The 26,004-nt window shown below is 52.5% G+C and overlaps 1 protein-coding gene and 1 long non-coding RNA gene across 4 annotated transcripts; one reads left to right on the top strand and one right to left on the bottom strand.

Annotated features, from left to right (window-relative positions):
* The first annotated feature begins 7,781 nt into the window (after nucleotides 1-7,781).
* On the top strand, nucleotides 7,782-10,165 carry FOXL2 (forkhead box L2). The gene has a single exon (XM_074312920.1). The coding sequence runs from the start codon at nucleotides 8,116-8,118 to the stop codon at nucleotides 9,244-9,246; it is 1,131 nt and encodes a 376-aa protein (XP_074169021.1). The 5' UTR covers nucleotides 7,782-8,115; the 3' UTR covers nucleotides 9,247-10,165.
* A 5,121-nt stretch (nucleotides 10,166-15,286) lies between these two features.
* Nucleotides 15,287-24,337, bottom strand: LOC141567214 (uncharacterized). 3 transcript variants are annotated; one of them, XR_012489680.1, is made up of 3 exons: nucleotides 23,928-24,337; nucleotides 23,226-23,419; nucleotides 15,287-16,469 (listed from the first exon to the last, which is right to left on the bottom strand). It is a non-coding gene; the product is annotated as an uncharacterized LOC141567214 (long non-coding RNA). The 3 variants fall into 3 exon arrangements; XR_012489681.1 differs by lacking the exon at nucleotides 15,287-16,469 and adding an exon at nucleotides 16,486-18,971; XR_012489679.1 differs by lacking the exon at nucleotides 15,287-16,469 and adding an exon at nucleotides 18,984-21,225.
* Between the last annotated feature and the right edge of the window lie 1,667 nt (nucleotides 24,338-26,004).

The raw sequence follows: 26,004 nt of genomic DNA, 5'->3' as shown, positions 1-26,004 counted from the left end.
AAAAATAAAGATGTATATGAATGAGGCTGTGGAGAAACAGGAATTCCACACACTTTTGGTGGGAATGTACACTGCTTCACTCTATAAGGAGGGTAATTTGGTAACGTCTATCAGAGTCACAAATGCACATACCCTTTGACCCAATTTTACACTTCTAGAAATTTTTGTACAGGTATACACACACAAAATTAGGTATATACAAGATTATACAGTATTGTTTTTATAAAAGCAAAGGATTGGAAACAACCTAATACCATGTAGCTCTACAAAGAGAATACACAGATATGGAAAGATTTCTAAGATGCAGAATACTGTGTGTTAGATGCTGCCATGTGCAAAAATTGAGGGAGGGCAGGTGAATGTACATAGCATGTTTGTATACGCATAAAATATGTCCAGAGGGATACACATGAAAGCAGGGTCATTGGCTGCCTGTGAGAAGGGTAACTTGTGGGCAGAAGTGGGAGGGAGACTTTTAGCTGTAAGCCTCGATAGTTTTAAATTTTGGTATATGTGAATATGCAAGTATTGTCTATTGGAAGAACGACAAGTTTTTTAAACTCTGACGCTCAGAAAGGTTCCATCATTTCCCAGTCTAATATCAGTAAGAATTGGGACAGAGGTGTGTTTAACCGCTCCACCATAGTACTTACATCCCTTGGGGGTGGGGGAGAGGTGCATCAATGACAGTACCAGGTAACCAGGTACCAGGACCTCCAGTCCATCGGCACTACCTCTGTGGCTGAGAGCAAATCTTTTCTACTTCTGGACCTGAGTTCCCATCACCCACCTGAGGGGGTCCCTTCCTGTTCAGACATGCTACTAGTCCCCATTCCTCAGGAGGGCTGCCTCCTAGCAAAAGGCTAGAGCCAAGAGGTACCTGGAATAGAGCACACCAGAATCCTGGACTGTTCCCACCCTGAGCCCCAGAATCCTGACCACTGTTTCCCCCAACAAAAGCCTGCTTGTACCACCACAGCAGCCTGTCAGCAATTACCCCCAATTACAAACCCGGAGCCAGCAAGGCATCAATTAGTCTAAAAAGGGGCCTGAGGAGGGGCCAGCTGCACAGAGTATAGTGCCCACATATCGCCTCCACCCAGAGGCCACGCACTCCTCTTAGTCAAGCCCAGGAACTTGGACACTTGGTAACAACATCCTGAGGAGAAGGCTATTGCTTCTCCTTCCCAGTGACCATTCCCTGCAGGGCCTGGTCAAGCACTCTGTCCCAAAATGCAGTTCTCTAGCGTTCATGCTCTTTCCCTGCTCAGACCACCCACATCCTCCCCGCTTTCCCAGGCAAGGTGTTCCATCCCAGGCTATCATCTCCTTCTAGGAAATGATGAGCATCTTTGTATGAGCCCTGCAGATGGAGGATGCCCCAGGCTGATGCCTCGAAAGCATCATGGTTATGGACTTAGCTCAGCTTGTTGGGAGGAGGACCAAATGCCTATCTCTTCCCAGAAAATGATGGCCTCTGAATTCTTCTCCGCAGCATCCAGAAACAAACTCTTCCCTGATCCAATCTCCTATAAATTCCATGAGGAGAACACCATTATGTTGCTGAGCCCAGAGCTTGGCAAGCTTTGAGGTTTTCACTGAATTGGCTCCCATGCCCTTTGTCTTCCCAGTGAGTGCATGTGGCTGTGAGAAAGACTGTGTGCATATGTGTGTACACAGATTTCAAGTCTGGGTGTGACAGTGCATGTGGGAAGGACCAAAGGTTATAGGAAATGAGTCTCATAAATAGCAGCTAGATTGGGTCAGATGGAAGGAAGGACTTCTTGACCTTGCAGGGACAAACAGAGATACATGTGCAGAGGTGAAACTCAGGGCTCCAAAGTCAAATTGCCATTTATTGGCTGGAGACTTTAGGCAAGTTACTTAACTTCTCTGAGCCTCAGTTTCTTCATCTATAAAATGGGAATAGGTTTCTCAGGAAAATAAAATGAGATAATGTATATAAAGTCCCTGGCTCAAAATAAGTGCTTAATAAAGGACAGCTATTTTGTTCCTTTATAATGATTATAATAATAATAACAACAACAGCTGGAGGTATACAGTGGTCTTTAGAGAATACTAACTATAAGGAAAACGCCCTGTTAGCATGTCTGTCTGTCTGTATAGCACTATTATTTGTTCTTCTACTTTGGAAAACTCTTTGGCAATATCTAACTAAAACTAAACATACACTTACTCTCCTAGATACTCACTCAAGAGTAATGAAATGCCCTTCACAAAAAGACATGTACAAAAAATGTTGACCACAACTTTATTTATGATAGCCCAAAACTGAAAATAACATAAATGTCCATCAGATGATGCAGGTGAATGGATAAGTAAATTGTGGAATATTACACAGCAATAAAGAGAAATGAATATCTGACACATGTAATAAAACGGATGAATAGACATGTTCTGCAGAAGAAACCAGACACAAAAGAGTACATGTTACATGCCCCATTTATATGCTCAAAGCAGGCAGTTAATTATGGTGATAGAAATCAGAATATAGGTTACCTTTGGGAGTAGGTATTTGTGAGAAAAAGATACAAGGGAACCTTCTGAAGTGACAGAAATGTTAATATTTCATATCTTGTTCAGGGTGGTGCTTACATGGTACATTGTATGTAAAAATACATCAAGCTGTACACTTGAGATGCATATTTACTATATATAAGTTATATAGCATACACACAGACACACACATAGATACCATTTTGGCGTGAGGGAAATCTCCCTCCGAAAGCTAGTAAAACAAAACACAAAACTTGGCCCTTCTCCCTCCTTTCCTCCGGACTTCATTAAAGCTAGGCATCTAAAACTGCCCTCTTGTGTGGAGACTCTTTAGATGGTGCCCATTTGTGGAGAGAAACTTGACCTGAGAATGAGGACCCAGAGGAGGGTCTCTCAGGCATGCTCTCATGGGCCTGCTTGGGGCTCCAGACAGCAGGTCATACACCTTGCGAACCAGCTGCCACAGATGCAGAGGCCTCTCTATGTCTTGTAAAGTTTAGTTTGAATGTTTCAGACAGGTCCTCACCATGACCAGGGAACCGAGGTGTCCTGTGTCTTTACCCAAGGCTCAGCAGCATGGCTATGCAGCCATAATGAGTAGAGAGCCCCACCCCTAATGGCAGAGGACTCTTGGATCCTGAGCTGACCCTCCATGGTCCAGCCACTCTTCCCCACCTGCAGTTCCTTTCTTGGAAATTCCAGCTTCCTTACAAGGAAATTAGCATCCCTCAATTCTCTCTGTGGAGCAGAGCAATTTTCCAGTTCCACTAGAATGCAGTGAGCCCATCCTGGTGGGAAGCAGTGAGAAGTGGAGGATAGAGTCGCTGCCCATCAAGGCTTACAGTTTGGGTGTAGAGAAAGGCAAGAAGGCAACTTTAAACAACAACACATCACGCTGTCAAGCATATGTCAGGGCCTAGTGGCAGGGTATTCACTGTTCAGAACTGAACAAAATGGCTTCGGACCATGGGAGTCATGTCCATGGGATACCAAAGACAGCTAGCCAGCAGCTCCTCCCACCCTAGAATTCTCTCTCTGGGAGCATTCCAGAGGTTTTTGGAGGGGGGGTGGAGTCCTCACAAAAGGAACCAGTGCCCCCTGCCTTTTCTCCTCAAGTTAGGCTCAACTAGGAGAAAGGCCTACAACTATGCTGCAGTCTGCCCGGCAGAGGGTAGGACACACATTCCTTGGGACAAAGAGGTGTTGGGAGACTTGAGGCCCAACATCAGTGAGGTAAGGAAGAGCCCAGAACTCTGACCTGCTGTTTCTCAGCCCAGCCGCCACAGGGTGAGGGGTGTGCGATTCAACTGGAAACAGCTGTCATCTGTAGAGTTCTTCCCCAGACTGGGCTGGGCAGTGGCTCTCTCTCTCTCTCTCTCTCTCTCTCTCTCTCTCTCTCTCTCTCTCTCTCTCTCTCTCTCTCTCTCCCCCAAGCACATATTTGGGTAAGTGACTCTGCTAATCCCAGCCAGGCAGAATAATACCGCCTGGCCTGGGGCCTGGGGCTGTGTGGGTGTGTGCAGGAGAACCATGCAACCATCTGAGGCTGCAGCCTGTCAGTGCAGCAGCCAGCTCAGCTACAAAACCAGAGATGAAGCCTGCGTGAGTGGCCTGTGTGTGTGTTAAAGTGCATCAGGGGTATATATGCTCTGTACCTGAGCTTCTCAAAAGAACCCTGAGCAGCAATCTCACCATGGGAACTTCCAGGTGGCCACCCAGTCACCCTAACCACAGGCCAAGGACATCAGAGAATCCACAGGCTTCTGGGAGCCAGACTTGCAGCCATGAAGTTACTTTGTGTCATGAGATACCTGGGTGTTCCACTGTGTGAAGAGACTTAAAGTAAAACTGATATATTTTACACCAACTTGTGCAGGATCTGAACTAATATATGTAACAGGTGACTGAGAGAGTAGTGAGGGAGAGGGGAACTGAAGTGGGGTTATGGGGTTGACTGAGAGAGAAATGGATGGAAGGATGTGACCTGAGTAGAGGGACCTGGAGTCTGGGGGTTGGGGTGCGGGGGTTAAGTGCTGACAGTTGTGGAGGTGTGGGGTTGTGTGGGTTGTGTGGGGTTGTGTGGGGATGTGCTAAGAAGCAGTCCACCTTCCCTTTTCCCGCCGTGCGCACCGCAGAGACGGTACCCACAGGAGAGAGCTGCAACCGGCTCGGTGCCTCACTTCCCGGGGTAGTTCAGAGCGCCCCCAGGAATGCGGGCCGCGGAACCTGGTTCAGGCGGCAGGCCGCGTTGCGAGACCATCGAAGCCAGGCCAGATCAGCGCTACCTGCCTCCCGGCCGCTGGCCGCTCACCTGGCGGGGCCCGATCGCCTTCCCCAAGGCGTTGGGCGCTTCCGCGGCTGTTGCAGGATTCCCGGCCACAGGGAAAGAAGCATCTGCCTCCATCCCAGCCTAGTGCATTGCTCACGCGGGCTGCCGGGGCCTCGGAGGCGCGGGGTCCACGCGGGAGCGGAGGCAGCGCTGGGTCGGCAGGTTTCTGGCCGGGCGTCTTCAGGCGGCGCTCGGGCGGTAACACCGGCGGGAAGCGCCGGCGGTTCCTGAGCTACCGCTTCAGGCCCCGGGAAACCGGGCCGGAGAGTCCAGGAGCTCCGCCCGGCCTTGGAGGTGGGCACCACCCGAGGTCACTGAGCCGGGGCCCTGCGTCGCCGCAATGCCGGACCCCACACAAGCCTCGGCATAGTCTGCCCTGCAGGACAGTATCCCGACAACGCCGGGAAACGGGGTCCTCCCCAGTCTACCCAAGACAGTAGAGAAGTAAGCCAAGGCGCGCCCGCCCCACTGCTTCCTGGAGAGACCTATAATACCTGGGCAGAGCAGGACTCCTCCTTTTTCCACTCAGAAAATCCTTTAAAGGAACTCTTTCCTTTACCCCCACCCCTACACACACACACACACACACACACACACACACACACACACACACACTCTTTAAAAGGCTGAAAAGGGAGCCGAGTTTGGAATTCGGGGAAGTGATGACACACACAGCAATGCTGTTACACCTGGCTGCTGCTGGCCAGAAGCGGAAATGCCTGCCCGGGGGAGAGAGAGGGACCCAGAGCCAGCCTGGGTGGTCAGAAAAAAAGAGGAGAGGAGAGAGCAGCCCCCCAGGGTGGGGTCAGCCCCAGCTGTTTTTCCCCCTGTCCAGCCCCAGGGAGACGACGGGCACTGCAGTCCATCTGCAGCAGCCTAAACCGAACTCCCACCCATAGCCTGAACAGGATGCAGTGATGGCGAGGAAAAACACCTGCACTCCTGCTCAGGAAGCAGGCACAGAGAGCGTGAAGAAGTGCGACTTGCCCTGCTATATGTTGGGAGCAGGGGGAGAAAACCACCAAGCTACTCTGAGATATTTTCAACAGTGGGTGGAGGAGGGTATTTACTGAAATAAGTTTAGGAAAGCCCTGTTCCCTCTTACTGGGGTGGTCAGACCAGGCTGCCCTGCTGACCTCTCTGCAGTCATCTTCAAGACATTGAATTCCAAAGAGTCCCCATTACCCTGTCCTCCTTTCCTTTAATCTCAGAATGTAGATCAGAGGCCTGAGTGAGAAGCAGGCAGCACATGCAGGTGGCCTGTGGATGCTGGGACCACAGGCCACTAAGGGATCTTTAGGACTCCTCAGAGACTGGGCAGCCAGGGAGGAAGAGGCGGTGAAAGGCATTGGGCCAGCCACTCCAGACATGCCAATCACTAACACACACCTACCTGCCTGAAGTGGATTCAGTCCACCTTCCCCCACAAAGAATCCTGACCCCATCAGCAACAAGGAGTTTGGGGCATGAGGACTCAAATCACAGGCCATCTCTCTCACACTTTATGATTACAAACGTTTTCTTAAGGCTAAGTTAACTGTTATAAGGCACACCTGACTTTTTGCCAGCGCTGACTTCCCCTGAGATAAGCTCCGTGCATGCAGAGGTAACTGGGTCCCAATCAGACTTCTGCTGAAGGTAGGTGAGAACTCATCCCTCAACCCTGCAGAAAGATCAGAACAAATGTCATGTCAGGGGAGAGATCTGAACAAGTGCTTCTCTCACAGCCTGTTGTTTTTCTTCCTAGTGTGCAACAGAATATATACACTGGCAGCGATGGAGACCGGAAGAATTGAGAAAGAAAAGAACAGGGGAAAGGGAGATAGGAAGGAAAGAAGGAAGAAAGGAAAGAAGGGAGGAGAGAGGAAAAAGAAAGAAGATGCAATATCCGTGAGCCACATTTACTCTGATCTGTGATACACATATACCATTACATATCTGTAAGTATAAATGTTTTACCCCATAAACCTAAACCTCACATTTTGTACATGTGCATACCCGTGTTTTTGCACCAGCACAAGTGCACCTGGGCAGCTGGTATCTCAACCAGTGTTTCAAGGACAGACCTTCCCCGACTTCTAGATGTGATACGGATGCACACATATAATCCTCCAAAGCCCAACGGCGGCGACCTTCGCGCCTTTGTAGGAGCAGGAGCAGAGTGGGGTCTACTTGGTGTTGTTAAAGTACACCTCCAACCCGTGGAATTAAGACGCGCATTCTGCGGAAGGTTCTGGTCCCTAGATCTTGGGGCCTCGCAAGGAAGGTCAGAGAGGCTTCAGACGGAGGCCCTGGGCGCCTCTTTCCAGCGATCCTCTCCCTAGCCCCAGCCTGGCCCAGTCACTCTGAGAACGCGAGGGACTGGCCAGACGGAGTTTTCTTCGTTCAGTGACACGCCGCGTTTCTGGGCTAAGATTTTCCCAAGCCACTGCACAGCTCTCTCCACCCCACACCCGGCCGGCCCCCTCGCCGTTCCGCCCCTCCCCCAGCCTCGAGGTAGAAATTTAGCCCCAAGACAGCAGCAAAGGGCAGAGCAAAGGAGTCGTTTTCTTTCACCTGAAAGCTGCGAGGAGGCTTGGCGCGCCTCTCCTCGCTAGGGCCCGAGCTTCCCGTGCACAGGGCCGAGTGCGGACCGACTCCGCAGAGCGAGCACCGTCAGATTTCAAGGGCTTGTGAGAGCGTGAGCCCGGCTGTGCGCCGGGCCCCAAGCTCGCTGGGAGGGGGCTGGCCCGAACCGGCTGTGCGGGGCGTTTACAAAAAGTGACTTGGAGATGAACTCGCCCGTGCGCGACTGGCCGCCCCGCTATAGGGGCGAAGGAGCCTGACGCAAGCGGAACTCGGCGGAGCCCATACGAATCAGAACAGAGCGAGGCTCCTGGCGCACTAGGACTCCAGGAGACAGCTCCGCCAGAGACGCGGGTCGTGTCTCGGGAAACCGGAGGGTGGGGGAGGGGGAAGAGAGCAGTGAAGAAAACCCACCGAGGCGGGGACTGGCCTGGCGGGGAGGGGCGGCGGGGCCAGACCCCTCTCTGTTGGGCGGACTCCCCATGGCCAGAAACTGAGCTCCACTCCTACCCGCCGCTTCCCAGGGGAAGGGGAAGAAGAGGAAGAGGAGCAAAAGGCCGCCAGCGAGCGAGCGCGGCGGCAACGGCAGTCTCCAGAAGTTTGACTCGGCTGCGAGCGGACTTGTGCGCCCAAACTCTCCCCCGCTCCAGCGCCAGCGGAAAAGAGCAGGGGCTGCCTGGCCACGGCACGCCGGCTTTGTCGTGATGGCCAGCTACCCCGAGCCTGAGGACGCCGCAGGGGCCCTGCTGGCCCCGGAGACCGGCCGCGCAGCCAAGGAGCCAGAGGCGCCGCCGCCGCCGCCGAGCCCGGGTAAGGGCGGCGGCGGAGCCGGGACAGCGCCGGAGAAGCCCGACCCCGCGCAAAAGCCCCCGTACTCGTACGTGGCGCTCATAGCCATGGCGATCCGTGAGAGCGCGGAGAAGAGGCTCACTCTGTCCGGCATCTACCAGTACATTATCGCCAAATTCCCATTCTATGAGAAGAACAAGAAGGGCTGGCAGAATAGCATCCGCCACAACCTCAGCCTCAACGAGTGCTTCATCAAGGTGCCGCGGGAGGGCGGCGGCGAGCGCAAGGGCAACTACTGGACGCTGGACCCGGCCTGCGAGGATATGTTCGAGAAGGGCAACTACCGGCGCCGGCGCCGCATGAAGCGGCCCTTCCGGCCGCCGCCCGCGCACTTCCAGCCGGGCAAGGGGCTCTTTGGGGCAGGAGGCGCCGCGGGCGGCTGCGGTGTGGCGGGCGCGGGGGCCGACGGCTACGGCTACCTGGCGCCCCCCAAGTACCTGCAGTCCAGCTTCCTCAACAACTCGTGGCCGCTTCCGCAGCCGCCCTCACCCATGCCCTATGCCTCCTGCCAGATGGCGGCGGCCGCAGCCGCGGCCGCAGCGGCTGCGGCGGCCGCGGGCCCCGGCAGCCCCGGCGCGGCTGCTGTGGTCAAGGGGCTGGCTGGCCCGGCCGCGTCGTACGGGCCGTACTCGCGCGTGCAGAGCATGGCGCTGCCTCCCGGAGTAGTGAACTCGTACAACGGCTTAGGAGGCCCGCCGGCCGCGCCCCCGCCGCCGCCGCATCCCCACTCACACCCGCACGCACACCATTTACACGCGGCCGCCGCACCCCCGCCAGCCCCGCCGCACCACGGGGCCGCCGCACCGCCCCCAGGCCAGCTCAGCCCTGCTAGCCCCGCTACCGCCGCGCCCCCGGCGCCCGCGCCCACCAACGCGCCGGGCCTGCAGTTCGCCTGCGCCCGGCAGCCCGAGCTCGCCATGATGCATTGCTCTTACTGGGACCACGACAGCAAGACCGGAGCGCTGCACTCGCGCCTCGATCTCTGAGAGTCCAGCGCACGCCGGGAGCGAGGATGCAGGGACGCGAGACCCCGGCCTTGGCCGCAGCCACCGCCGCCAGCCCGACCGCGCTCCGGCTGGGGCTACCTCCTGAGCCAGCGCCCACGGCCGTTCTGCGCGCCTCCTCGATCCCCTCGGCTCCTCTTTGTCTCCTCCGCTTCTCCTGTGCTCGCCTCCCTGCCCTTCTATGCCCTTTCGCTCCTGAATGCAGGCCGCCTCTCCGCGCGCTTTCTGCAGGCCTCGTCCCTTTCTGGCGGCCCAGCGTCAGGGCTGGACACCCCATGCCAAAATGCACGGCGGGAGGAAGTGCCGGGGCCGAGGTGCAGCCGGGTGTCGGCGGCGCTGACCGCTTGGCCTTCTTTCACAGGTCGGTGCGCTCGCGCTCGGCTTTGCCCGCCGGGTTGCCGCGCAGTCCTTGCCTAGAAGTGCGGATCTGGGCCCACATGGAGCCCCGGGCCGCGGGAAAAAGGGACGAACGTGTGTTTGCTCCGCGTACCTTCATGGAGCGGTTCTGAAGCGGCTCTCCGGGGCCCACTGGGTGGGGCGGAGGTTGGCGGCCTGTGCCCGGGTTTACACCACATCCCGGCTCGGAGAGAGGCTGCGTTTCCTCTGCTCTCCATCCCGGCGCTTCAGGCCCCTCCAGGCCCAAGCAGCTGGCTAAGGTTTTGCTTAAAAGATTGGGAGGGCTATTTTAGGTAATATTTTTTAAAAAATCTGTTAAGAAGAAAAAAGCAAACAAAAAACGGGAAAACCAGCGAAGTATTGTGGCCTTGGGGTTTGCTAAAGCAAAACATGAAAATCTTCTCTTCCAGGAGATTTGAAGTAGAATTCCTGTCGGGCCTTCAAAAAGCTGTGTTCAAAGAGGTAGGAGAATATGCTCAGTAAAAGATGGTTTCCTCTACGGATTGGGGGATTTTTCCCCCTATACCTATTAAAAAAAAATGAAAAACAAATTTCCCCCGGTCTCCCGAGGCAAGCCCCGAGTACCGGGAGATCACAGCCTGCCTGGCGGACGCTGCAGGGGCAGCTCCTCCTCTCCCCGATTTTTGTTTTTCAAACGTCTTGCTTCTCGCACCTTGGGCAGGAGAAATGTGAAACCTGGCAGCAGTCGGACCAGGCGGGCTTGTGGACCCGAGCTGGCCAGCCCCGAACCCCTAGATCTTGTTGGTCTGTAATGTGTCGTTTGGAGGACCAAATTTTCTAGAGAGAACTAGAGCACTTTTGTTGTTGTTTTTGTTTTGTCTTGTCAATTCCCGAATAAATTTCTTGTTCTTTCTTTTAACACGGACTTACATTATTTCCGTCGCGCCTAAGTTTGTTTAGCAGTTAGTAAAAAGAGGGAAATTTTCAGCAAAATTTTATCCTTTTTCAGATGAACACGGGTGGAGGGCAGCTGGATTGGGGGGTGGGGTGGGTTTGTGGTTGTCGATGCCTCATTGTTTTCCCAGAGAGTGTTTGTTTTCTGTGTCATCGCTGGTCTGTTGCGACTGTTGAACGTCATTAGAGATTTTATCTGCCGTGGTTCCTTCACAAGGCGCGACTGTAGGTAGGACTTGTTGTGTTTTTGCCCCCACGCGTTTTGTATGTTACCTCTTATACAGTCGGACTAGGTGTGTGGGCTGTTTTCCTTATATTGCCTTCATGCTTTAAAATTTTTCCGGTCAAATATAACAGCCAGAAATAGATAAAATTCTGGTTGTGAAAATGCTCTGCAGCTGCAAACCTCTGTGCAAATGTAACGAATGACTTATTAGATTTTAATTATCAGAATTCATTTGCCTTTAGATAATGTGTAAGAGGGGTGAACATACTGCATGACTGTAGGAATCTAATCTTTTTTTTCTTTCTTTCCTACTGAGACTCCAAATAACGAATAAACACCGGTGCTTCCGCGCAGGCACACTGGTGTTTGACCGGGTTGTCCCGCGGCATACTGAGGTTTCCTCAGGGGCGGGGGTTGGCCTTCAGTCCTCCATTAGCCTTTTCTCACCCGGAGTCCCGCGCAGCTTAGGCTGAACCCGGCACCCAGCCACATGTTCTTCACAGCCCCCCACTCTGGACCTGGACGGCAGTGGCCCTAGGTCCAAGCCGACCAGTGAGGGGGAAAGCGGCTGCGCGCAGTGGGAAACGAGGCTGCAGGCTTCCCACTTCGGTCTATACTGGTGGTCACGCGTGAGAATTTCAGGAATGTGCTCTCTGTTATGTGCCTGAGGTTAAGTGGCATCTCCCTCGGGCATCCCCTGGAGGCTGGAAGGTGGAGGATGAAGCCATAGAGTTTCTGAGGAGCATCATCCTGAGATAAGGATTGGGGAGCCTGCCAGGGCCAGGGATTGTGAAGAGCAGGCTCCTGAGGGAGGCTCAGCTGGTACGGAAAGTCCAAGAGGCTGGTCAGGCCTGGTGTCTGGGCTCTTCTGGTGATCTGCTGTGCCTTTGTCTGGCTAAGGGGAGTTGCAGAAAAGAAAGTGGACTGCTGCGTGCTTGTCTGCGCTTTCTGTGGTGTGAACATGTATCCCATGGACAGTTGTGTAGTCTGTGCCTGCTGCAAATGTGTGCATCCAGTGTCAAGTCGTATCCTGGTGACAGAGTGGGAGGTGTGTAAGTCTGTCATTCACCTTCAGAGAGAGCACATATTTGGGGCATTGTAACAATCATATGGCTAGTACTCAGGAAGTGCTTACTGGAACCACAGTGTGTGTTGCATTCATAAGTCATTGGTAATGTGTACAGTTATGTTCTGGGTATGTAATCCTGGCTTACTGAATGGTAACAGAAAATACATAGAGCCTTTGCTCCAGCTGGTTGAGGCTCTCGATTCTGAGACTAGGACTCAGCAGCCCCCAATGCTACACCAAGCAGAGAAAGCAGAGCCTCCAGTGAGGTGAGGAGGTTGGCCTATGCCAGCACTGGAGGACAGCAGCCTCTCTGCCCCCTACGTGCTGAAAGGCAAGCGTCATCCAAGGCTGGGCAGAGTGGCAGCCTCACCAAGTGCAAAGGGTGAAATGAAGGAATCGGTGGTGTGGGATTTCTGGTCTAAACAGGGATTAGAGGAAGTAGGAGAAGGGAGCCAAATCATACCCCACTTCTCCATGGATACCCAGAGGAAGACATCTTTCTCTAATTCCAGCCCTGGGAGTTTCTCAAAAACTGTATAGTTTGCTCATTTTCCCCCAGTGCTACAAGTTCAAGGCAATGGCCGACTTTCTTCATCTCTCATTTCCTCTCTCCTCTCCCTCTTTGCACTTTTGAGTTTCTGTTAGAGAAGATGACTTAAGGAATTCTCTATGTGAGGGCAAAAGTGTTAAGTGAGTTCCTGATACTTAGCAAGTATACCTTAACATATACAGTCTGATCTAGATGGCCAGACCACATGGGCATATATATATATATATGCTTGCCAGGGTATACTGTAAATACAACATCAATGGAGTTTGATAAAAATACCCAGCCAACTTCTGCATGTCCTGAGTACTGAGTTGCTACACAAGATATTGAATGAGTAGTATGTGTGCACTTGTATGCACATAAACATCCTCATACTTCCCACTAACAAGATGAACACCCCCTCACATTTACACACCAATTCTAGGTTAGTCCTGCTCCCTCAGACTTCCCAGCCAGAATACTTGGGTTGGGGGAATCCTGTTCTCAGGGGGACCCAGGAGAAATCTTTCCCAGTGCAGTACATGCACCAAGGGACTGTGGGATGGGGACCTAGAGGGATGGCCTCACACCCTATTCCAGAAGGTGTCTTGGGCCTGCTTCCCCCTTGCACAAGTAAAGAGTTCACTGCCCTGCATCTCTGGTTTGGGTGGGCATGAAGCCCAGGACCTTTCACCTGATGTTAGATGCCTGGGCATTCCACTAGCAGAGGCTGGAGACCCCAGCTGCGAGGAGCCCCCTAATGTTGGGTGGAAATCAGGGCCTGACTGGGGCTTCTTGCAAACACAGGGGCAGAAGAGGATGAGCCAGGAAACTAGGTCAGACCCAAGACAGTCTGCCTATGAATGAGCTCGTTCCTTGATAGAGGCTTGGAGCACGGGACCCGTGCTCAGGAGCCCTACAGTGACCCCATTCTGTGGCACTAAGCTGGTTTGTGACCATGCCTTGTCGGACCTGCTGCCTCCTGAGCAGCCCCTGCTTCTTGGAGTAGCCTGTGAGACCTGTAGGAAGGGATGGGACCAGGCTCCCACTGTGTAATGGGGGCCAGAGGCATGGAGTGGTTGGGAGCAAACTTCATGTCCCAGGTTTTGTCTTAGGAGCCAGAAAGTAAGGATTCTTGAAGCCAAGCAGTCTTATCCACTTTCTGCTTTCTGGAGAGAAGGCTCCGTTCTATCACAAAAGAGTGTCTGGGCCCCAGGAACCCCAAATCTCTTTATTTACATTTGAGGAAACTGGGATCCTGAGAAGAGACAGGGACAGCCAGAGGTCACAGAGCTTTCTGTGGGACAAACAGCCTTGGAAATTCTAAGGAGAGACCTGAGAGAGCTGAGCCCAACTGCCCACTTGGGCTCTCTAAGTGGTATAGGCGCTGCTGCCCAATGTTGGAAGAGCTCAGTAAAAGGGGAAGGGGGAGCCAGCCAGAAGAGAAGTAAGCATAGGACTGGGCAGATTGTACCTGGGAACTTCTGTGTTAATTGTTTGTTGCACAGGCTCCAGCTCAGTGGTAAACTCTGACAAGCTTGTTCTGGAACCATGTGACCCCTGGGATGTACCTTGGGTGGGATGGGGCAATGACAGGGGCCTGTTCAGCCTAGAAGAACTAGTATGGAGCCACATGGCCTCCTTTAATAACTGTGTGACCTTGGGCAAAGCACCCATTCTGAGTTTTACTTTCCTCATCTATAAAATAGAATTATATATACCTTGCAATGTTATTGCAATAATTAAGTGTTCTAATGTCAAATGCCTGGTTTATAGTAGGTGGTTTATAGTAGGTGGTTTTCCTCCCCATACAGAAGGAAAGAAGGAAGGTAAGAAGGAAGGAAGGAAGGAAGGAAGGAAGGAAGGAAGGAAGGAAGGAAGGAAGGAAAAGCCTTTGGTAGTAACCCTGCAGGGTCTGACATCCTAACCCAGTGGCCACGGCAACCCCTGCGTGCCCCAAGAGCCTTCCCAGGTCTGGGCCCAGGCGATTGTGACTGTCCCCCTCGCCCCATCCCCTTGACCCTGGGGGTGAGGTGCATCCCATCTCTGTCACCCTGAATACCCAAGCCCGAGGCTCTTCCAACCTCCTCCCTCTAGCTTCTCCTAAGGCAGTCTTCACTGTTGTACAAGGTTTTCTCTGACCAGGCGGATGACCTGCGAAGTGACACCGACCCAGGCGCTTGGGGCCAGGCACAGCCGCCACTCTAAGCTCTTGGGCCGGTGCCTCCCACCCTCAGGAGCCTCCCTCTGGAACGCGGGACTGCTTGAACTTTTTCCCTCCCTTTTTCGGAAAAGCTGTAGGTAGCCACCCGGCGGGAGGTTGCGGAGGTCAGCTTTTGTGAGAGGCTCCCCTCTCTGTCTTTGTGGAAAGACGGGAAACGTGAGGGGCAAACGCAGGAAGCGGGTTGGGCCGAGCTACAGCAGGCAGAGGCACCGCCCGCGGGTGGGAGCGGGGCGGTGGGGGGCCGGTGGCTCTGAAGACCCAGGCTGGGCCGCCAGAACCCCCGGTCCGCAAGCCTGTTGGCGGCGCTGCAAGCGCAGATCCTCAGGCGCCGGCTAGGCGCCTCCTGGCAGCTCTAAACAAAATTCGGGGAGAAAGACTGGGCCCGTCTGAGCACATGGCGCTCCCAACGACGGAGAGGGTAGAGGAAGCGCCGGAGGCCCCGATCGACCCCAAACGAGCTCAGCGCACAGGGCGGAGGCTGGCCGAGTCCCCGCCACGCCGAGAGGCCAACTCGGGTTTCCCAAGTTGGGAGCTCAGCGTGACCCTGTTGTCCTTAATAATAATACCATCAAACCGAATAAAATAAAACCTTTCCCCCGATTTTCCTCTCTGTATAAAGTAAAATGACTTTTTTAGGCGGGCAAAGAAAAGGAAAGGGCAGGATTCAGGCAACTTGCTTTTCTAGGGAAGAGGAGGGAAGGGGAATATCCTTTTGGCTTTGTTTGTTTGTTTGTTTGTTTGTATCTTGGGGGGGCAAGGAAATTCGACACATACTTTTAAAAATCTCCCCCAAAACCGCTAAAGGCTGAGTGTGAGCAGAGTCAGGAAACCGAGCCCCCGCCCGCAGAGACACCGGGCCTTTGTCTTCTTTCCTGAAGCCCCCACGCCTGCTGACCACGCCGAGATAAAGGCCGGGTCAGAGCCCTGTGGATTCCCGAGGGAGGGGGCCGAGGGGCTGTGCCACCGGCCTTTGCCAAAAGGCCAGCCTTGTAGGAACAGGGGCTACAAGGCCAGGGGCTGCTCCCCCACCCCCAGGCCCAACTGAGGCACCGATTCGCGCGTGTCCCGACTTGGCCTGAAAGTCTTCTGCCACTAAATTCTTTGGGCCCAGTTCCCACTAACATTACGTTTTCCTACTTAAAGGCGCTGGGGCGGGGGGCGGGGCGAGTGGCCGTGGCTCCCGGCCGGACCTCGCCTGACTTGGTCCTGAGTGGAACTGTGCGCTACTTTCGCTGAGATTCGTGTTCGCTGCCTCTGGGCTCGGTTGACGCACAGGAGCCGAACTCGTGCCGCGTCTGACGCAGCTGCGCTCTGTGCCTTCTCACAGGGACTCCGCCAGCCCTTGGCCTCAAATTTTCTGCGTAATACCCTCCTGTCGGCAGAACGGGTCTGCGGAGATGGAGGGGAGAGCTTTTGTGAACAGATTCTATTGCTTTCCGTGATTTAGAAACGCGTATCGCCGCGGAATTCAAGCCTCCACCGCACATTGTCTTTGCCTGGCGGTGGCCTTGGTCTTCCCAAAACGCCTACGGAGTCCTTTTCTCCGCAGACACAACCAGGTGATGCGAATGCCGCACCGGTCAGAATCTTTCCGAAGGAAGAAAGGGAAGACGAGCCAGGAGACCTGTGGGTGCAGAGAAGCAGGGACCTCCAGCAGCCACGCTGCGAGCTTCCCATGCACATCACGTGGTGTCGTGGGGCCCCTGGCCCGCAAAGCAGCCGCGTATTTTCCTAAGCCAAGGGCGACCCCTTGGTTCGCCTGACTTCATGATGGTTTCTGTGGATAGGGGGCCCTAGCCGCCCCCCTGAGTTGATCAGAATCTCTTATCTTCCTTGAGGACGCGACCTGGGGAGGCAAAAAAAAAAAAAGCGACAGACCAAGGGAGTGAGTCCCTTCAAACGCGCGTGCCCGGAGCGCCCTTCAACTCATCCTTCTCTCGCCCTCTGCCCCCTCTAGCCGACCCGGGGATCTTGGTCCCCACTGAAACTGGAGCTGCCCATCAGCCGGCAGATGAGAGATAAAGGAGCCCGGCGGCGCCGAGGCGCTGACCGGATCCGGGCTTCACCGCACCCTGGAGAGGCACGTGAGACCCTGCTTCCCCCAGTGGCATTTACCCAGTTCGAGAGAAACGTGTAGGCTGAGTAGTGTACACACTCTGCCTCCAGGCACACGTCGTATTTACGTGCAGTGTGCATGCACACGTCTTCATGAGGGTGTCCCATATCCGTGTACATGTACATGCATACGTGTGTGTGCATTTGCCCTGCATCTAGGGAGACAGGCACACTCATTTACACACTTGTGATGTACATGTGCACACGTTTGTACACTTCTTGCATCTATCCTGTTCGCGCTCTGTGCAGGCACTGATGGAGCTGGCTGCTCCTGAGTAGTAATTATGCCTCACATTTACACAGGCCTTTACAGTCTTCAACCACGATTTTCACAACTACCCTGGGAAATGCTCGCTCTCCTTTTGAATTTTAGATGGGGAAACAAGCCAAGAGAAGTTAATGGGCGCCCGTGTGTATGCAGTTTGTGGGAGACGAAGGCCTGCCAAAGACCCCGCCCGCTGTTGACCCTGGATGTGTTTGCCCGTTGCGCTCCGAGGTTGGCCTATTTAGCGTCCTAAGAGACACCACTTCCGAGGGCCCTTGGCCAGGCTTCCCGGGAGACCCAACTCGCCGGGTGCCGGATTTCAATTCATTCCCTGATAAGTGCCCTCTTCCTGAGTTTGGTGACCGGATTGCCCAGGGCGAGGGAGCGCGGGGCTCGCTGGAGAGCAGGGAAAGAGCGCCCGCAACTCGGTCCCAAAGCCTGGCGGGACTATGTCTCCAAGGCAGCCACGGCAGGCAAACGCATGGTGACAGGATCATTTCACCCCAGCAGCAAACCCAGGGGCCTGGTGTTGTGCCAAAGTCCTAGGAGTGATGAAACGAATTCATTGAGCTTCTGCTGTGTGGAATCTCTAACGGCCCTGCAAGACCGCAGCCCTCCATGCCCATTTTACAGAAGGGATTAATCGGAGATGACAGCAGTACAGTGAGTTCCCCCAAATTCAACAGCCAGGAATTACCCAGGGTCGGGATTGGAATCCCCAGTTAGCTGTGTCTGGAACCCTAGTGAACGGTCCATCTGCTCCCAGCACGCATGGCCAGGTCCCTGCTGGCGCAGTCACCTGCGTGCTGCTTGGAGACATCAGGTTCCTATCCTCTGACTTCGCTCGCCAAAGATGCGAATACTATCCTAGCTCTCACCAGCATCATTAAGGTTCCTACACGCTTGGAATCTGACATACTCTTATGTCTTCCGTGTGTGTGATGGGTTTTGCTTCTTGCTTACTCTCCTGGGCCATTTGGTTATATCCCCAGCCCCAAGCCCTCACTCTCCGAGGCTGAGGTTGCCTGAGGGCTGTAGCTTGACCACATCTCGCCAGGTGTTCTTGGACCTTGGCGCCCAGCTCCTACAGACTGAGGTCGCCGGTTGCCGGTCGCGGGGCTCCAAGTCCGCCCCCACCTGGCAGAGCCTGGGAGCTGGAAGGGAACCCTTGGTGAGGCGTAGTCGCCTGGCGGCGACACAGCCTCAAGTCTGCCCTCTGCTGGCACCAAACCACATCATCGCCGTCTCCTTCAACAGCCGGAGGAGCTGCGCACGCTAGAGGTGCTAGTGTAGAGCAAGGCGACTCCACAGCGCAGAGTGGCTAACCCCACTATCGGTGGATCCGGGGAGTGGCCGCCGCACCTTCAACTACTACCGAAACCCTCCCGTATTTCTTAATCTCTGGCCCCTGCTACCTGCCGGCACCAGAGATTCCGGGTGCTCGGACCAGGGGGGCCGCTCAGAGAGCCAAAATTCTGCGCTGGCAATCCAAGTACTCTGCGACTTCCGCCGAGGTCACCCGCAGACCGGCCGTCGAGGAGGAGTGGGGCAAGGCGTGGGAAGCCGCAACCCGCAGGGATCCTCCAGGCGCTTTCCCTCAGGCCACCTGAGGACTCTGGGGACTTAGGAAGAGCTCCAGGCTGTGCGCAGGCCCCTTTAATCTCAGCACCATAGCACTGATTAGCACCCCATTGGTCAATGCTTGCACCCAGAAAACCTTGCCCTCTCCCTCCGATCGACTTTCAACCCCACTTAATAGTCGCCTTGGCGATTGGATGCCTCGATTCGTTGCAGTGCATTTGTCTCCCCAACCAAATTAAAGGTGCCTCAAGGACCTAAAGGGATTGGTTCCCCGCACCGCGCCGGCCTCGCTCAGGGTCTGCCTAGTAGTGACAGAACTGGCTCAAGATGCCGCCATCCTCGCTCTTGAAATAGGTGTTAACTGGTGAGGCCAGAAGACATTTCCACCTAATGAAACCCAAGGTGGGATAAAAATCAATCAATAATCATACCTGTGCATTTCCAGTGCTATATATTAAAACTTTTCACCTTGCACCCATTTACAAAGACAATTCAAATTGAAGAAAATTGTGAAAAATAAAACATTAAGATGCACAAAGAAAACAAAAATTACAAGAAATCCCACCCATTCCCCATGAGGTAACCACAGTAAAACATTTTGGCGACTTTCCTCTGGTCTTTTATATATTTTAATGAAAGTCTAATTTCCATAATTGAAAGGATATATTTTATATACAATTTGCAATTTTGTATCCAGCTTCTTTTAACCTTTCACCATGAGGATTTCTCCATATTTTATTCTTTGAAACACGATTTTCAGTGAATGCTTAATAATCCATCATATGGGTGAACCACAATTTTTTTTATATAACAGCACAATTCTCTTTGTTTCGGGTCCAGGAAAGTCTCTGAGTCACCAAATATATAATCTGTAGTTGGTCTTTTGCTAATCCCCAAAGGAGAGTCATGGTCCCACTCTCAGAGCACAAAGGATACACCCAGAAATTTGGGATTGCTTTGAGCTGGGAGAAGGCCTTCTAGTCCCTGATGACAGCTATCTCCCTTTGTTAGAGACCAGTGGAGCTGGGGTGCTGAGAAAAATGTCTTGAAAGAAAGCAGGGACCAGCAAAGTGTCTAGTCTGCTTCTAGGAACAACGCCCTATATCCCCAGCTGGCACACAAGATGGTGTCTGTGACCTAGGTTTCTGTGTACAGTATCTTAGAATAGTTAGGAGTCAAACATGCCTTTATTTGAATCTTGGATCTTTCCCTTAAAAGCTGTGTAACCTCAGAAAAGCTGCTAAGCCTCTCTGAACCTCACTCTAAAAATTGCAGTAATAATGCTACCACATTGAGCTTTCTTAAGTATCCAAATAAATAATTACATTACTTAGCCTGGTACCTGTATAAATATGTGGTAGTTACTCAATACGTGGTAGCTTCTGCTCCTGTTGCCTCTGCAGCTGCTACTGCCTCTGCAGCTGCTACTGCTATTGCTTCTGGCATTAGCTTTGGTCTTGGGGAACACTGCAATTGCCCTCTCCCTCAACTCCTGACCCATTGCTGCTGTAAAACACAACCCTGAGTCCTGGCACTAAGCCGGGTCCAGGTTCTCAGGGCTAAAGGAGTCATTTCCAGCACTCTGGTTGGGCTGCTCAGGACCTACTGACAATCAGGCCTGGGCTTGGGCTGTTTATACTAGAACCGTTAAAACAGGAAAATATGCAAACCCTTCATTCACAGGGATCCGGCTATTGTTGGGTCAGAAATGATATTTTTGTTTCTAAAATAAAAGGTACACTTGCTGCTTCACACACATACTCACATACTTTTTTTTGTTGTTGTTGTTGCATCTAGAGCTAAAGAGGCAAAGCAAATGATCTGGTTCATTTGACCAGCTCAAGCTGCCAACCTGGAAATGTCCCTTTAGCCTGTTTGCTTGTTTACATGTGCTCCAACTACTAGCCTGAACTTCACTGGTTTTTATGTTGTGTGTCCACAGACTAGGCTCTTATCTATCTCTCAGACTTGATAGGGATACCACAATAGGAATTTCATAAATTACATTAATTCAGCCAGCCTTTTCCTAGTAGATTGAACTGCTGGAGAAAGTTTATAAAGCACAGATTTCAGGATCCTCTTCAAATTGCACAGCTTTTGCCTTCCTGGGGCTGGGGCTTGGCAATCTGTGTATGTGCTGTAGCTGTAAGTCAGTTCCTCCAGGTGATTCTGATGAAGCCATGGAGCCACATTAGGGAACCACTGCTGTTCCCAATTGAATTGAAAGCTGAGGTTTCTCCAAGTGGATTCCGGAAAATACAGATTCCAAAGAATCTTCCATTGGGACCACATGGAGTTACAAAGAGCCTGGTTTAAACACTGGGTGTTTGTGAGTGTGTGTGTTGGGGGGGGAGGTGAATACATGTTTATTTTTGTGTGCTTTTGTTGTGCTGTTGTCTGTGCACATGTCAGGCCTCTTTGGTCACAAATAAATAAATCCACTAGATTTGGCTTAAACCTAACAGTGGGGTGAGGGAGAAGTGTTATAAGGATTTGTCGGTGACCCTTGAAGTCCCAGGCAGGGTGGCAGCTAGACTTCTTGAAAAGCTGAAACAGGGGCTTGAGGGGATGGCAGGAACCCAGGTAGCTTCCCTCTGCACACCGACTTTTCTTGCTGCTCTGACCAGGTCTCTTCTCTGCTCTGTTCAAGGGAGGAGCCCAGTTATAGCTTTAATCTGAGTCCCACTTCCATTTTCCTGTGAAAGGAAAATTGTCTCCCTGTGTGAGGTCCCCACCCCTGGTCCTGTCAACTAGAACTGCTGGTGATGGGCAGGGTCTGGTAGCGGCTTCTGATGGTCTCTTCATGGAGAGAGCAGTCATGGCACTTATTGAAGGCTAAGCAGATGCTCCAAAAGTCTAATTTGCTTAAGTTTGGCCCCTCCAACCATTCAATCAGTAGCTCAGAATTACTTGATGCTAGCTGCACTATAAAAATCACCTGGTGAGTCTTAAAAAATATTGTGCCCAGGCTCCACATCTGGGGTGTAGCCAGGGCATTAGTATTTTTCAAAGAAACCCTAGTTGATTCCAATTTACCATTAGGGTTGAGAATCACGGCAACAACCAAATAGGGAACCTACAGCCAATTTAGCCATTTCCTAAATACACAGTCTCAAAGTACAGCCAATTAAGAGGAAAATTATGAAAACCTAATGGGTTGCACATGGCTTATTTTCATCTAAATTGGTAACTGACATCCTAATCCAAAAAATGCCATGATTATTCACATTTAACATTTTCTAAACCTCTTGGTGTAAATGTTCGGTTAAATTCCTAAAGAAACTTCCATTTCTGGAGATCCTGAGGCAGTAGAACAAAGGATGGCTCCCTGTGGCCTTGGTTGACCCCAGCCCCCCATGGACCACCTGCCCCTTTGTTTCCAAGGTCTCCAGCTTGCTGGGGCAGCCTCAAAGTTCCCACACGGAATGATGCTGACCTTGCTTACTCACACCCACAGAGGTTCCCACCCAGGAGCCTCTGACACAGGAGACCAAAGGGGAGAGACCCCACCTCCTCAGCCAAGCTGGCTAACACTGATCAAAAACTTCTAGTTCATGGTAGCCCTGAGGAGTGTCTTCCTTCTGTTTTGTTTCCCCTCCTGATAGGTTTCCCCAAACAATCAGCAAATCGTTCATAAATCGCTATGATGTGCAAGGCACAGAGTGAAAAACAAGTATCACTCCGGAGAGATCCTGTCACTGGCAGAAATTCAATAGTGACCCCTCTAGCCCTGGTCTTGTGTGGAGCCTAAAGAGCATATTAAAGAGATCCCTTCCTCAGCTTCCTGTCCTTTCCAGCCTGGCCTAGGGTTGAAACTCAAGCAAACCTAGAGGGTGAGGGATGGCAAGAAGAAGGGAGCTCTAATTCCTGACTGCGTGCAAAAAATGGGGGTGGGGGTTGGGGGATGCTGCTTTTCCCAAGCCTGAACCACCTTGTTCCCTGCTCTCAGAGCCAGGGAGCAGACAGCAGACCAGATTGCCTTCTGAAAGATGGGAAAGGTGGTGAACACAAAGGCCAGCAACTGATGGACGATGTACAGAGTGTGGGCTGGGCCCCCATACCATGACCACTTTGAGTCTACAGAAGGGGCTTGGAGATGCACAATACAGTCTAGTTTGGCATTTTCAAGTGTGGAACCCAGGCCATCAGCATCACCTGGGACCTTGTTAGAAATGCAAATTCTCAGACCCACTGAATCAGCAACTCTAGGGGAGGGGTCAGCAATCCAAGGCCTCCAGGCAATTCTAATGCACACTCAAGTTTGAGAACCAATGTCTGCTCAGGAGGGAAGGCACTCATCCCAGACATCCCACACCTAAAACATAGTAAGTCTAACTCTTCCAGGTTCTTAGATCCCTAAGTAGGTTCCTTGGAGCCAGGCACAAACTGAGAGGACACCACAGCAAGAATTACTGCCACTGTTCTCTCCACTACCCACTTCCTACACTCCCGCTCCCCTACCCCCACCCCCACACACACACACTCCCTGCCAGGAATTACCTCTGGTCAGGCACAGTGACACAGCCAGAGGCCTTTTTAGAGGCCAAGGAGCTAGAATGGAAGCATCCCCCAAAGGGGCTGCCTGGAGTCCTAGAGCTTTTACTAGTGTTGTTAAAAGGCATTTGGCAGTTGCCTACTCACCTGCACAGGCTCCTGGGAAATTCCAGTCTCTGAGCTTTGGAGTGGGACTGGATTGGTTCACTATTGGAGAGGGGTGATCAATCAAAAACAGGCCTCCAGGGGAGGCCGGATGTCTCAGTTGGTTAGATCACAAGCTCTCAACAAGGTTGCCGGTTCAATTCCCCGCATGGGATCGTGGGCTGTGCCCCCTGCAACTAAAGATTGAAAAACAGTGAATGGGCTTGGAGCTGAGCTGCGCCCTCCACAAGGAGACTGAAGGACAACGACTTGGAGCCGATGGGCCCTGCAGAAGCACACTGTTCCCCAGTACTCCCCAATAAAAGATTAGAAAAAAATAAAGCGGGCTCCAAAGGGACCTGAAGCTAGGCATATTCATTAGTTGGTAGGTCATTTGAACAGTTACTGGACAATTTATCCCCTGCAGACCTCTCTAGGACTCAGCCATTTGAATGTCAGGGCAGTGAAACTCCTACGCCATATTTATCTGGTGGTTCTCAAAGTGGTGTCTCTGAACCAGCAGCACCAACATTGCCTGGGAAATGTAAATTATCAGGCCCCACCCCACCCCACCTATCGAATCAGAAATTCTGGGGGTGAGGCTCACAATTTGTTAACAAGCCCTCCAAGGAGATTCTGAGGGTCCCACACCCAAGTCTGAAGACCACTGACATGGAGGAAACTTCCGCTCAACCAGGAACTCACCCAGCAGCCAGCTGTCCAACTGACTTAAAGGATTAGGACCCGTGCAGGTGGTTGGTGCAGAGGCCAGGATCTCCAACCACCGGCCTCAGCGGGCGAGCAGCCCCTCTGTGCACCGTTCCTGCCATGCGTGGCAGGGGCGGCAGGCTCGGGACCGCCGGCAGTGGCCTTGCGGGGAGGCATGACGGCCTGAGACTTCACTCTAACTTATTTTGTTCCATTCCGGGAGGAATAATTTGTTTCGTATTGCAATCAAAGCGCCTCTCGAGGCGCTTCCGTTTTATCTCGGCCGCTCTTGGGCCGAGCGGGAGGAGGAGGCTGGGCGGGGATGCGACGGCTGCTTCCCATTAGCGCGGGCATGGTCCCCATTACGCGCCGGCCCCGCGCAGGGCCGGTCCCGCTAACCCGACGCAGCTGACCCGCCTGTACGCGGCGACACCCAGAGACCCACCCCTCCCCGCCCAGTTTCAGATGGCCCCAGAGAAAAGCGGAACTGGGTGGCTGGAGGCGGCACTGGCCGCGCCCAGAGTTCACCTCTGCTGCTTGGTTGTCATGGTGCCTGGCATTTCTGCGTTAGTGGCGCTCCTTGGGGTCAGGCTCTGCCCCGCAAAGGGCACTTACAGGCCCTCTGTCTTCAGTGGAAGTCAGTTCACAGAGTTCTCGGCTTTAGGACCTGGGCCTACCAAAAGCGGCACCTTGGGAGGAAAGCATCCCAGGGATTCCCTAGAACCAGAGAAGAAAATGTTTCCGGTTTACATGTTTGCAGTAGCGCCTGAGCCTGGGTTCCTCACAGAGGCGAAGGGAAATATAGTAGACCCAATTTTCTCCTAGTTTGGTATCCATTTGATAAATAGTATTGAACATCAATGGAGATATTATTAAAAAAGAAAAGCCACACCCAGTTCTCCCTACCTTAATATCCCCTGCAGACCTTGGGGATGCTGAAAGCAGAACACTGTCCACTGGGGAATGGGGTGGTCTCCATGCCCTGGCCAAATCCAGGAGCTGTGCCTTCCACATCCTGGCTTCCCCAGGGTGGCAAAGGGTCTGTGATGAGACTCTCTTCTGATTCAGGATTATATTAATCTAGTTGTGATTAATAACTTGTTGTATCTTTGTACCACTTATAATACTTTTGGAGCCTTCAGACTATGGGTACACTCAAAGACTTGTGCACGAGCCCTGCTACTTGTCATGTTTCACCTTTGTGTACTGTAGCAGGTCCAAGCATCACATTCAGACTGTAAAATGTCCAATGGGAAAGGATCCACTTCTTCTAGGCCCTTTCTTAGGAGTGTAGACCACTTTCCCAGAAGCCTTCAGCAGACATCCCCACTCATCTCACGGGCCAGGACTGAGCCACGTGCTTGTTCCTGTTTGCTGGCAAAAAGACAAGACCACCATGGCTGGCTCAGACTAACTGGGGTCTGCCCAGGAGTAGGGCCAGCTAACTCAAATATTGCAGAGACAGTTACCTCAAATACTATAGTATTTGAGTTACCTGTATTCCTAAACAAAATTAGGGTTCTCTGAAGAAGGAAGAGAGGGGAGAAATGGTTGTTAGAGAGGCAGCTAACATCATAGTCTTAAAGGGAAATGTACCAAAAAATTAATGTATGTGAGCTAAAGTAAAAGCAATTTGAAATGTCCTCCTCCCACTTGGAATTTTATTACTAGTCTTTAAATCTGTCTATAGATGTAAGCAAATCAGTTAAACATAAACTGTCAAATGGTTGTGTTTTAGTTAGACTATGCAGTTTCTTTGAGGAAAGAAAAAGGGGCTGAATTGTATAGCTTTGAGACTTGACTGCCATCAGGGTAAGAACTTTCTCTGTGGTGGTCTCTCTTTCCTCGACAGCTGGGTCTCTCTCAGGGCCTCCCTGCTTCTCTTGTATGTCTCCCTAGTCTCAGCCGTATCAACCTTTCTTTCAGACCACTGGCTCCCACCTGGATTTGGTGGCTACCAAGGTCCCTTCAACCCCAACTCCTACAATAAACAACCTCTCCTGGAAATTCCTGATTCCTACCTCCAAAAGAGGCGAGTGTTTGGGGCTGCTCGTCCTGTCAAGACAAACTACCA

Source organism: Rhinolophus sinicus, linkage group LG10 (assembly GCF_036562045.2).
Source record: "Rhinolophus sinicus isolate RSC01 linkage group LG10, ASM3656204v1, whole genome shotgun sequence".
In the NCBI taxonomy this organism is placed as follows: domain Eukaryota; kingdom Metazoa; phylum Chordata; class Mammalia; order Chiroptera; family Rhinolophidae; genus Rhinolophus; species Rhinolophus sinicus.
This window is presented reverse-complemented; position numbering and strand designations above follow the sequence as displayed.